This window comes from Schistosoma mansoni, chromosome 2 (assembly GCF_000237925.1).
Source record: "Schistosoma mansoni strain Puerto Rico chromosome 2, complete genome".
NCBI classification, from domain to species: Eukaryota; Metazoa; Platyhelminthes; class Trematoda; order Strigeidida; family Schistosomatidae; genus Schistosoma; species Schistosoma mansoni.
In genome coordinates, this window is record NC_031496.1 from 17,981,568 (window position 1) to 17,997,619 (window position 16,052).

The window sequence follows — 16,052 nt, forward strand, 5'->3', positions numbered from 1 at the left end:
TGAGTGCCAAGCTTCTAAAAATTCTCTGGTATTTTTGGAATTGCCTCTGTCCAAAATCTGCACATTTTCCCAGTCGAATGTATGTCCGTAGTTGTCCACGTGTATTGATATGAGTGAGTTCACATATTGTCCTGTACAAAAATCAAACCAATGGGAGATACAACCAAAACAAAGAAATAAACAATGACAGATTTAAGGCCAATAAGAACCAATCAACATCGAGGTGTACAGGACAAGCTGTGAATCACATGTGGAGAAATTCAAACACTTCACTTCTACCCAAAGTTTGTGCTGATGATATCGTTCAGAAGAACGATGAAAGCTCCACGACCAAACCATCCAGCTCAGAGAACAAACTCCATCAATATACATATGGTCACTTATCAGGTGTTTTGAATATTTAAATAGTCGGATTATTTTTTGAAGCAAGAATAGAATAATGAAATATTTCTAAAAAGCACATCAAACATTATAATTATTTCCAACTAATAAGAAGAACTGAAAATACGTTTGATGTTGTTGTTTTCTTTAAAAAACATAAATTTCAAGTTAAATAGTCGAAGTAATCTTATTGCACAATCCTATAATTTATGGTATATTTCTTTTTGCACAGATTACATCATGTCATATTGATCAATAGTTTATCACAAAGAGACTAAAAAGTCACACTTTCTAACCACGTGGTATTGTAGTTGTTAGTAAAACTAATAAATGTGTGTATTTGTGTATTGTGTTTGTTTAAGTTCAATGTACATTAAACACAAGATAATTGAGTGAATGAATACTGTGAGGTATTTATTTCTAGTTGAATATAACAGTTTGATTATCTATAAAATTTCTTATATGACTTCAATATTTTGTAATTAAACCAACTGCAAATTTATTGATTCAAGCTGGTTAACCATATTTATTCACTCTCTTCATCTTAACAAATCATATTTGAACAAGAGTTTTTCTTTAGAAAACTTAGAGCTGAGAGTAACTTTTCAATATCCTTTATTTTGTTCAGATAGGATAGAAGGTGTTAGGATAATTTTTTCCCTTGTAAAAAACAACAACATGAAATTCAATATTTAAACGTCAATATTTCCCTTGGTTTCCAGTTATATTACATATGTACAGTTGATTTCAATAAAGTGTTTTATCTTTTTCACTTGAACAACTACGCTTGACATTAAATGCATTACTTGAAAATATAGTTGCAATGAATTTATTATCATTTTATTGGTAGTTAGCTAGCGTATTATCTATAGGATAAGTATTTTGTGTGAGTGTGAATATGTATTTGAATTGTTTGGATCTCTGCACGTGTCTGTAAGTGTGCAGTAAGGAGAGGAGAATAGAGGAATTATTGATCAAAAATGTTATAATCTGGTAACAAACATGCGTACCTATTGCACAATGAAGATTATTATGCCAAATTTTTTTTGTCGTCGAGAAACTAATATATCATAACTTCATACATTTCTAAGCCCAGATTATGTGAAATTGTCGTATGCTTTTTTAAGTTTGTATATAATACAACCCTAGGAAAACAACAAATCTCATGAAGTTTAACGGTGATTATTTAAGGCATTGTTTCAAATGAACGTTGTTGTGGCATTCTGATAATAATATACCTTTGTTGGAGATAAAATACCTTAATGACACAGTAGTTGTAAATCGGCGATAGTCTGATGTTCATATGTTTTAAGGCTAATCATTCAAAATATTATGTTTGTTCTTTTGTTGCAATTGCTTTAACTTCAAAATTCATTCTAGTCGTCGTTGGGGACCTGTAAATCTGTGAAATAACATCTCTGACAATTAATGGTATATATTAGAGTCGTATAATGGTCATTGGATTACTAATGGTGGGAGATACGATTTTCTGATGAATACCGACTAACAAAACGGGTTTTCATAGCTTTTTATTGGCTGACTGCAATAAATTTATAAGTCATGAATTTATAATTTTTTAACATTTATTCAGATATTCAATCTATCTGGTACTGTTGAATAAACCAGAATATGTGCCAATATTTTTATATACTAAATCGTAACATAAACATTTCAAGGTGATCATACCACGATACACCTATCCCAACACAGACTAAACATTTTCGGTCTTTATTACTTACAATAGGAAAAAATAAATAATGAGAAATGAATATATAACTTTTGAACAAATTATTGGCTAATTGAACTCAGTAGATGATTTAAACGACAGGTTGGCATTTAAAATGATGGTTACTGGATATAAGGCTCAGTGAAATTTTGGTACATACTGGTTTCCAGTCCAGTACTCCTCTTCGAACTGAGAATCGCCTCTAGCAAAGTAACTTAGATAACGGAATGATGGAAACAGAACACTCTAAGAACTTTGCAGTCACTAGATTTATATTGATCACTGATAGGACATTTAACTCTTAAGTTTTTGGATTACTATAGCTAAAATAAACATTATATGATCAACTTACACTATCCGAATATGTATGTAGATATGTTTACATCTTTTAGTTTGTAGATCAATAACAATATAGAACCATATCTATTGAAAAAACTCATGATTTTGATAAATACCATGTGAAAAACGGATTTTTGTTTAAACTAATTTATTCATTTCTTTTTTCTGTCCTTTGTTTTAAAAAAAACAACGAATCATTACATAAACAGTAAAACATATTTAGTCAGTAATGTTGGTGGCGGTATTGATGATGATGACGATTTAATTTTTGAAGATTTCGCTCGTCTACGTTTAAAATCATATGAATCTGATAAACGTATGGATATAGCCGATTCATCTACAGCTGATCCAACAGTGACAATGAATCTCGATACACCTAACGCTGTCATTTCTCCATCATCATCACCATAACAGTAATTTTTAAAAAAAAATGTATAATTTCTTATTTTCTACTAATATTCTTTCTTGAATACTTACATGGTTTTTTCTTTTGCTTTCACTATAATATATAACTATGAGGATTATTTGTATTTTTTATGAACACTACTACTATTACCACTGAATACTACTGATATTCAATGCTTTTAACTAATACGTTTGTTTATTTCAAACAAATTTTAATTAAATAATTTTGATTTATTAAAGTCAGTCATTTCTTAATTATTGTTCAGGTTGATGGATTGTGATTTTTTGGGTCAGCTTAACTTTAAAACTGGAAAAATAAACATAGATTATTCTGACTGTTTAACATTTGTCCTCTTGTCCTTTTCTCTCCCTTTCTCTCTCTCTCCATGTTCCGTTGGTTTTTCTTTGTTTTATATGTATCTTTCGCCGAAAATAGTATAATCAATTTGTTTCCTTGTAAAAACTATACAAGTGTTACACATCCGAAGTAATCATTTTCATTTAATTCAACTTTTTCTTGTTCCATTTACAAGTATAAACTATTACACAACAATTATCTCTTCGTAAATTAAATGAAAGCTGATGAAAACTGGCAAAGGAGAATGAAGAAATCTTTTAATGTAATTTAGCAGTATCATTATTATTATTATTATTACTTAAGTTAATGATTTATCCAGTGATTTATTTTAAAAGAATAAAAGTCTTGTATATTTGTAACTTTTAATTGAGTTTTACATTAAAATACTACTTGAATTGGTTGTAGCAACATAGTAAGTAGTAAGTGTTCGGTTAGCAATTATCGTCTATCAAGTAAAGTATATCAGTATTCATGTTTTAGTGTTTATTTATACATTATATACATATATTTATGTCTTTGGCTTTATTTTTGCTTAACTAATTTTAGGCTTATATCATGAAGATTTACTCTTTTCAAACACAATGATGATTATACTACTGATATATATATATACTACTAATACTACTGATATTATTTTTTATTTAAAATGATCTCTCTTGTGTTTCAATCTAAATTTTTTTAAATAATTTATAAATTATTGTTTACCTAATGTATCTTTAATGTTTTTTATAATGTAAGTAAGTGAGAAATTTACTTTATATATCATGAAGTGGTTGTTTAAACTTCTACTCATTGTTGTTTTATTCTTCTCTCTAACTTTTCGTTTGTATGTATTTGTTGTTAACACATCATGATCATCATAAATGTTGTTATGATTGTCTTCAGTTTCCTTCTATATACACACACATACACACCTATTCTTTGCTGATTGTCATACCCCGTGGCTATTATTTTCTTTTCTCATTTACATATCCTTCTTTCTTTATGTTGTTTCATAACAGTTTTTATTCAATATTATTATTATTAAGTTTAAAATCTATCGGTTGAAAAACCTTTGCGAAGAACAAACCGAATAGAGAAGAGAATAAATGAAAGGAAATTAAGTGAATTCATGGGAAATCTAATGAGGTTTTCTTCAATTTGTATAGTACAAACATATATATATATATATATTCTTTAATTCCTTACTTGTGTTGTCATCAAAAATAAAAATAAAGTGTACAGTCGAATAAATGTTGTAAAAGATGTTTAAGCATATTAACATGTTATATAGTCTATGACTGATGCAAAATTTTAAGCTGCTCCTGGAACGTTTTATAGTATACTGTACAACAGAATATTTCAAACTAAATTATTTTGTTTCCCTACTTATTAATAAAGTTTTTAAACAGCCTACTGTACCCTGAAACACATGTTTCAAAAGTAGTAGATCATTGTATATTACAAGAGCTCAATTGTGTCTTATGGTGCTTTAAAACTTGAGGGTTTCGAATTGCAATGAATGTCTTAAAATTCTACAAAAAACATTGGAGTTTAGAAGACTCAGTTTATACTATACAGGACTAGTCACCTGGTTATCATTGTATTCCACTGCTGGTATCCACTCATGGACGCGTATCACATTAGATGGCGAAAGGGTTATTTTCCGAGCTACTAAAACTCACTAATATGCGGAAAGAGTACGATATCTATATCATTATCAGTAAGAAATGGAATTATTTCATTGATAATATTCTTTACTGGGATTAGTTTATTCCTTATTGGGATGTTTAAATTCAAGGCGGATTGCCTCGTTATAGCATTTTGTCGTAAGTTATTATAAAATAAAGTAGAGCTAACAATGCTTTAAATTGTGTTTAATAAACCTTAATTATAATAGTGTGTCTCATAGTCGAGTTCATCAAGGTGTTATTTGTATAGAAGTTAATCTGAAGCATTTAAATCACTTTCTCAGCCTATACTCACCGACACTATTTGTGAAACATTTTAAATAATACCTTTCATAAATGTCTGATCGATTCGGGAAAAAAATATTTAAATGGTCGTTAATAAGAATTTCTACTATAATACACATTGGTTCATACTGTTGTGTAAATTACTCACATTAGAAAAAATCCCTATTTAGTTCAATTCAATTAGTAAATCGATCGTAAATAGTATTTAAAAATACTTTTATCTACTAGTCAACAATGTTTATGGAAATGTCAATCGTGTTATTAAAATACTTTGTCTCTTGAGTTGAGTTCCAACTAACGGTACTTTTCAAGAAGCTTGATTTTCTTTAATAAATCTAAATTCACATTTCCTGTTATTTATATATTTGAAAGAAAACTGGAGCTTATTATGTTAGGAAATTAAAGTCTTTTTACATTAGCCTTTCCGTTTGAAATACAAACGGAAAGCTCTTCGTACAGCTGGATAGCCTTGAGTAAACAGCACATTCACTAACTAATTAAGGCAAATAAAGTGTAAACCATCATTGTGTTGCTTAGTGAAAATAGTGTTCTCAACACACTTTCAACATTCAGTACTATATAATTATATAGAGAATTGTATGATGATCTAAAGACTATGTTTACTTTGGAGGATGTCAAAACATTTATGAAACTAGACAGAGTCTTTACAAACTCACCATGTTTATTAAGTCAGTTAACAGAGATCTGATGTATGAAGTAAAGGATCTGGAGGAAAGCACGGGATACAGTGGACAGGCAGGATGCAGCTTGACGATTTAGACTTCGCGGATGATCTGGCTTTTCTATCACAAACGCAACAACAAATGCAGGAGAAAACGACCAGTGTAGCAGCAGCCTCAGCAGCAGTAGGTCTCAATATAAACAAAGGGAAAAGCAAGACTCTCCGATACAATACAACATGCACCAATCAAATTACACTTGACGGAGAAGCTTTGGAGAATGTGGAAACCTTTACATATCTGAGCAGCATCATTGATGAACACGGTGGATCAGATGCAGATGTGAGGGCGAGGATCGGCAAAGCAAGAGCAGCATATCTACAACTGAGGAACATCTGGAGCTCAAAACGATTGTCAACCAACACCAAGGTTAGAATTTTCAATACAAACATCAAGACAGTTCTACTGTATGGGAAGGTAACCTGGAGAACTATGAAACCCATCATCCAGAATATATAGGTGTTTTTTAACAGTTGTCTGCGCAAAATACTTCGGATCTGTTGGCAAGACACTATGAGCATCAAGTTAATGTGGGAGACAACAAACCAGATTTCAGTGGGGGAGGAAATCAGGAAGAAGCGCTGAAAGTGGATAGGACACATTTTGAGGAAATCACCTAATTACGTCACAAGACAAGCCCTCACATGGAATATTGTAGGCCAAAGGAGAAGAAGACCAAAGAACACATTACGCCGAGAAATAGAGACAGATATGAGAAGAGTGAACGACAACTGGTTAGAATTAGAAAGGTAGGTCCAGGACAGAGTGGGTTGGAGAATGCTGGTTGACCACATATGCTCGATTGGGAGTAACAGGCGTAAGTAAGTAAGTACCCACAAATACGATTGTACAGCTTGAGTAAATGACAATGTCAAAAACAAAATTTTCTTCGCTGAACTATCTTCAGCACTTCTTGAATGATATCATGGGTTACTTTCATTATCGTCACTTTATTAAGTTTACAAGTTTAGTACACTGGCATTTATTTAGGTTTTAGTTTTAGAAGTACGATAATTTTATATATAATAAAGAAATATTTTATATGGGTATAAAGTTGATTCTAAAACTCTCAGGTTTATCTGAGATGTTGATTTATTTTTCATGGAAAACGAATGTCTAATTATGTCCTTACGAAAATTAAACTAAGGGATTTCCTTAAAAACTAAGATATTGATTAGTACTAGATCACTGTTTGCTCTGTAATAATTCCAATATTGAGTTTTTGATATAAGTCGTGATTTAAATACGCTTCAAATATTTCAACATGTGAAAGATGAATGCACTATATTATTTTAGCAAAAATTAAAATCATTATGACTTAGTGGTTAGCAACTGTCAGTCGTCAGGTGGACATTAGGTGGTATTGAAATCAGGAAAGGAGGACACTGTCAGTTGCATAATGATCAAATATTATAAACTGATATCTCAGTTTTTTCACATTCTGTATTTGTTTGTGTCTTATTGAAATCTTGTATTCCACTCACTTTCATTTTTATTGTTTTGCTATTTTATTTATTTTTTTTGTATGCAGTAATACTTTGTTTGGAGTATATGTACAAACTAATAAATCATCTAAATAAATATTGAAAATAACTGAGATCACAGACCATAACTAAACCCTGGGCATTAGTTTTAGACCCCTAATTTGGTATGAATCGACTGGAGAGTAAATGCTTCTTTACTAATGAGAAGAAAATAGATGTAAAATAATGCCACCTTTTTAGTAGTTATCCAGCTAAACTCAGAATATAATGAAATCTGTCTTCGAACTGAACAATCTACACAAATCTATCATACCAAAAACAAAATGAACATTTAACCATCGTGTTTATCATGCAGTTTTTAGTATTTGTTCTTACTTTCGATAGTTTATGGGTACTGAAACTCTAATAATATTAAGGTATATGTTTTTGAATAACGATGAATGAAGCTTTATAGGTAAAAATGGATAGTGGCTTACAGTGGAATCCAGAAAGCGCGTTTTGTCCTATTTAGGACTCGTCAGTTGGATGTACCTGCATCTCAGAGTTGATAGTCACTCTGGGACCCGAACCCGGTACTAGTCGCTTCAAACGCCATCACGTTATCTTCTCAGCTACTGAGTTCTAATAGTCATAGAAGATGAATGAAGTTTCAAACAGTGAGTTTATATTATTGGAAAATCTTACTTTACTATTCAGATGACATATAAAGATCATAACTCCGCCTGTAGCTCCTCCAGGGGCTACTGCCGGTCCCAAGCCCGGGTAAAGGAGGAGGGTTGGGCATGGGGTTAGCGACCCCATCCCATAGAAAACAAACTCGCTAAAAAAACGCTAACCAGAAAAAATTATTCAAACCATTCAAACTCTGCCCTGGGAGTAGAAGGAATAATTATGACGTCTCATGATGAAAGCCGAGTTCCTTCGGAAGTCATGAGGCCGATGCACCTTCTTACAACCAGAGCGACAATTTTTATAGGTACATGGAATGTCCGGACAATGTGGGAGACCGGCAGAGTCTTCCAAATTTCTGCGGAAATGAGGAAATACAACCTGGAAGTGCTTGGAATCAGTGGGACACATTGGAAGCAGGTTGGACAACAACGACTGTCTTCAGGAGAACTTCTGTTATACTCCGGTCATGAAGAAGAAAATGCCCCACATACACAAGGAGTGGCGTTGATGCTGTCCAGAAAAGCACAAAATGCACTTATTGGATGGGAATCTCATGGACCAAGGATCATCAAAGCCTCTTTCAAAACAAAGAGAGAGGGCATTACAATGAACGTCATCCAATGTTATGCGCCTACCAACGACTACGATGAAGACGCTAAAGACCAATTCTACGATAGGCTGCAGTCGATCTTCGAGAAGTGCCCAACCAAGGACCTCACCATTCCGATGGGAGATTTTATGCCAAGGTTGGAAAGGACAACACTGGATACGAAGACGTCATGGGACGACATGGACTGGGAGAAAGGAACGAAAATGGTGAGAGATTTGCAAACCTATGTGCCTACAATAAACTGGTCATAGGTGGCACCATATTCCCACACAAAAACATACACAAAGCCACTTGGATTTCACCGAATCACACTACACAGAATCAAATCGACCATATCTGCATCAACAAAAAGTTCAGGAGGACGATGGAGTATGTGAGAACCAGAAGAGGAGCTGATATAGCATCCGATTATCATTTGCTGGTCGCCAAGATGAAACTAAAACTCAAGAAGCACTGGACAATGGCGCGGACAACATCACAAAAGTTTAATACTGCCTTTCTTCGAGATGCTGACAAACTCAACAAATTCAACATAGCCCTCAGCAACAGGTTCGAGGCCTTTCATTATCTACTCAATGGAGAAGGAACTACCGTGGAGAGCAACTGGAGAGGTATCAAGGGGGCACTCGTTTCAACATGTCAGGAGGTTCTGGGCCAAAAGAAGCACCATCACAAGGAATGAATCACTGTTGGTACACTGGATAAAATTGAAGAAAGGAGGAACAAGAAGGCAGCAATCAATATCAGCCGAACAAGAGCAGAAAAAGCCAAGGCACAAGCCGAATACACAGAGGCAAACAAGCAAGTGAAGAGGAACATCAGAACCGACAAACGTAAATATGTGGAAGATTTAGCGATGACAGCGGAAAAGGCTGCAAGAGAGGGAAACATGAGACAACTGTATGATACAACAAAGAAACTTGCTGGAAATTACCGTCAACCAGAAAGACCAGTGAAAAGCAAGGAAGGCAAAGTAATCACCGACATTGAAGAACAACGAAACAGGTGGGTAGAACACTTCAAAGAACTCTTAAATCGACCAGCTCCACTGAACCCACCCAACATCGAAGCAGCACCCACAGACCTCCCAATCGATGTTGGCCCACCAACAATTGAAGAGATCAGCATGGCCATTAGACAAATCAAGAGCGGCAAAGCAGCGGGACCAGACAACATCCCGGCAGAGGCACTGAAAGCAAATGTAGCAGCAACTGCCAAGATACTACACATCCTCTTCAGTAAGATTTGGGACGAAGAACAAGTACCAATAGACTGGAAAGAAGGACTTCTGATCAAGATACCAAAGAAAGGCGATCTGAGCAAGTGCGACAACTACAGGGGCATCACTCTCCTCTCAATACCAGGAAAAGTCTTCAACAGAGTATTGTTAAACAGGATGAAGGATTCCGTGGACGCCCAACTTCAAGATCAACAAGCTGGATTTCGTAAGGATAGATCGTGTACAGACCAAATCGCAACTCTACGTATCATTGTAGAACAATCAATCGAATGGAATTCATCACTCTACATCAACTTCTTTGACTACAAGAAGGCATTTGACAGCGTGGACAGGACGACAATATGGAGGCTTCTTCGACACTACGGCGTGCCTGAGAAAATAGTCAATATCATACAAAACTCCTATGATGGACTAAACTGCCAAATCGTCCACGGAGGACAACTCACCGACTCGTTTGAAGTAAAGACCGGTGTTAGACAAGGTTGCTTACTCTAACCCTTTCTCTTTCTCCTGGTGATCGACTGGATCATGAAGACGTCAACATCTGGAGGAAAGCACGGGATACAGTGGACAGGCAGGATGCAGCTTGACGATTTAGACTTCGCGGATGATCTGGCTTTTCTATCACAAACGCAACAACAAATGCAGGAGAAAACGACCAGTGTAGCAGCAGCCTCAGCAGCAGTAGGTCTCAATATAAACAAAGGGAAAAGCAAGACTCTCCGATACAATACAACATGCACCAATCAAATTACACTTGACGGAGAAGCTTTGGAGAATGTGGAAACCTTTACATATCTGAGCAGCATCATTGATGAACACGGTGGATCAGATGCAGATGTGAGGGCGAGGATCGGCAAAGCAAGAGCAGCATATCTACAACTGAGGAACATCTGGAGCTCAAAACGATTGTCAACCAACACCAAGGTTAGAATTTTCAATACAAATAACAAGACAGTTCTACTGTGTGGGGCGGAAACCTGGAGAAATAAGAAAGCCATCATCCAGAAGATACAAATGTTTATTAACAGTTGTCTACGCAATATACTTTGGATCCGATGTCCAGACACTATCAGCAACAGCCCACTGTAGGAGAGAACAAACCAGATTTCAGTGGAGGAAGGAGTCAGGAAGAAGCGCTGAAAGTGGATAGGACATAGATTGAGGAAATCACCCAACTGAGTCACAAGGCAAGTCCTCACATGGAATCCTTAAGGCCAAAGGAGAAGAGGAAGATTAAAGGACACATTACGCCGAGAAATGGAGACAGATATGAGAAGAATGAACAAGAACTGGATAGAACTAGAAAGGAAGGCCCAGGACAGAGTGGGTTGGAGAATGCTGGTCGTCGGCCTATGCTCGATTGGGAGTAACAAGCGAAAGTAAGTAAATAAAAGTAAATAAAGATCATAATAGATTAAAGAAATTTGATTACTTTCTATGTTTCAAATAAACTGGATTCAGTTATTCGAATGATGATTAAAATTAGGTTTTTTTTAAAAAAGTAGTTACATTGAATTGTATATTTCAATAGCCCATAAAGTGAACAACAATGTTATTTATATTTTATTTAAACACATATTGTCCAATGCTTGAAATATATAAACATTTTAAAATCCATTTTACCGACATAAATAAATTTTATAAAACCAAAACTTTGTTATTCACTTGGTATTGTTTGTTTGAATCTTCCAATTGATGTTTAGGACTTCAATTGATCAAACAAACAATACTAAGTGAATTTAAACTTCATGCCATTGCACAAGCAAGTGATTATCAGGACTCAGTAGCTGAATGGATAACGTGATGGCGTTTGAAGTGAACGGTACTGGTTTCGAGTCCCAGAGTGAACATCAACACTGAGATGCAGGTAAATCTAGCTGACGAGCCCAAAATAGGACGAAACGCGCGTCGTGGATCCCACTACTAGCCACTATCCATCTTTGCTGAAAACATTTTTATGTTTAAAATGTTTTTAATGAAACGGAACGAACTAATCAACAATATAAATTACCTGAAAAATAAAAAATAGAAGGATTTTCCACAGAAATTTATCTACTTATCAGATTGAAGTCGTTAGTTTAAATGTTCATTATTTCTTTTTATAAAGAAATTCCTGTTCATTCATCCATTCATTCATTTTGAAAAAAAATCTGATTTATTTCTTTTATTCAATAAAAAAGAAATTATCAGTTTAAATGAATCATTAAAAATAAAAAATCATTATTTATTTGATTTTTCAATAAAGAGGTTTTTTCTTTCTTCTTTTCTTTTTGACAATTTTATTCAACAAGTTCAAGTGATTTCTGGTTGAATGATTGATTTTATAATTTAAATAGTTGAAATCACGTGATAGTTAAAGCTAGACCACCATGGAAGACATGGAAGCACTGGACGGCCGTTTCGTCCTATCGTGAGACTACTCAGCAGTGCGCATCCTCGATCGCTCTGTTACGAGATTCGAATTCAGGACCTACCAGTCTCGCTCCAGAGCACTTAACCGATAGACCACTGAGCCGGCATCCAAGTTGGACATTAACACTGCTTGCTGCTCTCTCAGTTGTCGAGAGGTTAAGCGCTCGCGCGCGAGGCTGATAGGCCGTGGGTCCGAATCTTGCAATGCGGGATCGTGGATGCGCACTGGTGAGGAGTCCCACAATGGGACGAAACGGCCATCCAGTGCTTTCATGTCTTCCAAGGTGGTCTAGCTCCAATTGACTCATGATTTCAACTATATAAAATTTCTAAAATCTCCACAAAATCCCCTCTGTTCATGATTTATAGTTTAAAACAAGTTTGTTGTTTCAAAGAAAAACTTATATAACTGTTATTTCAATATGAGGAATAATTTGTTACTTTTCGAACAAAATCATAATGTAGTGTAGTTTTGGTTGATATGTTAAGCCAATATCTTCAAACGATTGTAACTACTCTATTCAGTTTACCGTAATTTGCGCAAATACAGACATTTTTTCAGATATCTTTGTTTGAAGGGGGGAGTTATTATAGCAACTATCCTATACTTAATTTCGATTATAGTTAATTTTCGGTTAAGCCTTTTTATTAACCCTCTTAACAGACATTGTCGTTTGTATAGTAACAATTCACATATATCTTTGTAATATTATAATCACTAAAGTACATGACAGACTCTAGCCAAATCTTTGATTACTTAAATATCATTCGATGACTGATCCTCCACCCCGTTATGTATGCACGCAAATCCTATTATTAGCTTTTGCTTTATCTTGTTGCGCCCTTATACAATTTGACTATAAATCTGCCTATGTAATTGCTCGCGCTTGCTCGCTGATACTACTCATGTGCTTGTAGCTTTGTGGCTTGCGTTATTTGATAATACACCGTAGTTCCAGCTTCTCTTTGCCTTTTAATTATTATAACTGTTATCGAGGTGAACGATTAGCGAAGCATTTCACTACAATAGTTCTATTTGGACTGAAAAACAATGAGTCTAAATGCATCAATGGTATTTTTTCAGATTTTGAATTGCTTTAAATGGCTAATCATATATGTTAGCTGCCTGGTGTATTCATGTGATTTTTGTAGTAAAAAAAAACAACAACCCTTGAATCTGTTACAAACCTGGTTATGATAAAATCCAAGTCGAATCACAATAATGATCAGTATATTTTCCTTCATATCTATGATTTTTTTAGAAAGAAGAAATTATATTTAATTCTTGTGTGAAATATGATGCTTAGTGAAAAATAAGTTTTATGGAAATGTTTATGAATAAAAGCAAGGAATAGTTAACCACTGTAGGCAACAATTTCAACGCATATTTTATTGATTATTCTAAAGATGAATAAATTAAAATTGTTATGTGTGGGTATATTCCATATTTCGTACTATAAGTTATATAACATAATCAAGTGATTATTGTTTTCGAATCCTGTTAGTGACAATTAATTTATGACATGTTTGGAATACACTGGTTACAATTTTACAATGAGAATTCATCTCAAAGTAAGACACCATTGACAATACCATGAGAAATGGATAAAAACTCAGCCTCGTTACTAAATTAATGGTTATAGTTTCCATAAAGCTTCTTTTATCTAACTGACTTACAATAATGATTGAAGGTTTTAGAAAAGATTAGAATAGTTATGGGATACTCTGTATTTTCACAGTTTCTTAGGTCAATGGAACGTCTAAGCTGATCATGACGAGCCAAGATACATAATATCTTTCAAAAGTTTTCAAGGGAGATCTGCAAAAAATAAAAAACTTTTAATCCTTTAAATTCACTTTGTATTGCTTGTTTGAATCTTCCCATTGATGTTTTAGGACTGCAACTGGTCAGTCTCTAATTGGCATATGTGGATACTGTGAGTATTGTTTCCATATAAACTTAATTCACAAGCATTATAAGCAAAGATGAAAAGTGGCTAGCAGTGGAATCCGGGACGCTTGTGAATTAAGGCTATTTCGAGGCAATACGCACAGTATGCACATATGTCAATAAGAGACTAACCAGTTACAGTCCTAAACATCAATGGGAAGATTCAAACAAACAATACTAAATGAATTCACGCTTCACCCGATTGCACAAGCATGTGGCTATCAGGACTCAGTAGCTGAGTAGATAACGTGATAGCGTTTGAAGCGAAAGGTACTGGATTTGAGTCCTAGAGTGAACATCAACTCTGAGATGCAGGTACATCCAGCTGACGAGTCCCAAATAGGACGAAACGCGCGTCCTGAATTTCACTGCGAGCATTTATCCATTTTTGCTTTTAATCCTTTATTTTAATAATAACAAATTCTTTATTTCTAAAATGTTTTCAAAAGATTTTAGGTAAAAAAAAATCATACATCTAATAATCTACTCTATACAATATATATTCTTGAGTCGAATCAATTTAAACTATTTAATTGAGTATCAAGGATATATGGTACCTTTTACAGAAACAAACTACATAATTCACATTGTTGTATTTTTGGAAAATTTTTGGAGTACTTTACAAAAGTCTTTAATACTTTAATATTGTTCTAACTGTTCAGAATATTATTTATTGAATCAAATCTTAGCTTTGATCAAATATACATATCAGTTTATCAATTCATCTAACTTATCTATTTATAAACTAACTTGTTTGTTTATTTATCTGTTAGTCTATCTACTTAACTAAATCTATGTAGATATGAAGATATAACTAGAGAACTTTTAGTCCCATTCTATGTCATTTGATTATGTAAAAAAATACCTAAGAATCAATGTTTGTTTTAGAACTGTTACACTAGTTGTAAGAATACAAAGACAATGGTAAATATGATGATGTCTGTAGTTTCTATAATTGAAGTAAAATAATAATTACTTTGCTTTTCTACTGAACATTTCTACGATTGAGCATTCCACTGATAAGAAGTTTAACAACCTATTTCATTCAACAATATCATAATAACATGAATCGTATTGTAGTGAACAAGAAGACGGGTGGCGACGATCGAATGTATTTAATCACAAATTACAAACTCTCTTACTAAGATCTGATAACCATACAGCAAACAATTAATTCGCAAAATAACAAACAATTGTCTCAATTTTAACTGTTCCTTCTGCAAATATCAGTCCGTCTTCTCTGATTTCATTGTTCATGCATTTCCGTACCGATCGCGCTTCATTCCTGTTCTTTCCTTATCGATTTTCTGCCAAAATACATTCTATGTCTGACCATCACCATATACTACTTATGTGGATATAAGTAGACGACACCATAGTATCAACTTATGAAATAAAATGAATTCATATTATTTTATTTTGTCTCCTTTTTTATTTATTTATAAACAGCTAAAAATCGGTTTAGTATTGTCAAGCATGAATTACATAGAATCAGTATAATGACAGATGATGTTTGATAAATGAAGATAACAAAATGTATATGAAAATTAAACAGTGAAAATGTTATCTAAAACTAAGTAGTTATGAAAATCTTCATTATAATGTTTGTACGAAAATAAGTAGTAGTAGTAATAATCAAAATAAAATTTAAACAAATTTGACTAGAACATTATCAACTAGAAATGTTTTTAATAGATCTTAGTTGTAAGTATTCTACGAAATAAACACTATACTATACATATTGTAGAAAACGTTTGAATATTTAGAATCAAAGGA

General features: G+C 33.7%; 1 protein-coding gene across 1 annotated transcript in view; it reads left to right on the plus strand.

The window, feature by feature from the left end:
- The window catches only part of Smp_122900 (putative beta-arrestin 1), a gene marked incomplete at both ends in the record, with an annotated part of 47,746 nt that extends 31,953 nt beyond the window's left edge, over nucleotides 1-15,793 (plus strand). The window contains one exon of the mRNA XM_018795946.1: nucleotides 15,726-15,793. Within this exon, the coding sequence (XP_018650207.1) occupies nucleotides 15,726-15,793 (68 nt within the window). The remainder of the gene's footprint in view (nucleotides 1-15,725) is intronic.
- Between the last annotated feature and the right edge of the window lie 259 nt (nucleotides 15,794-16,052).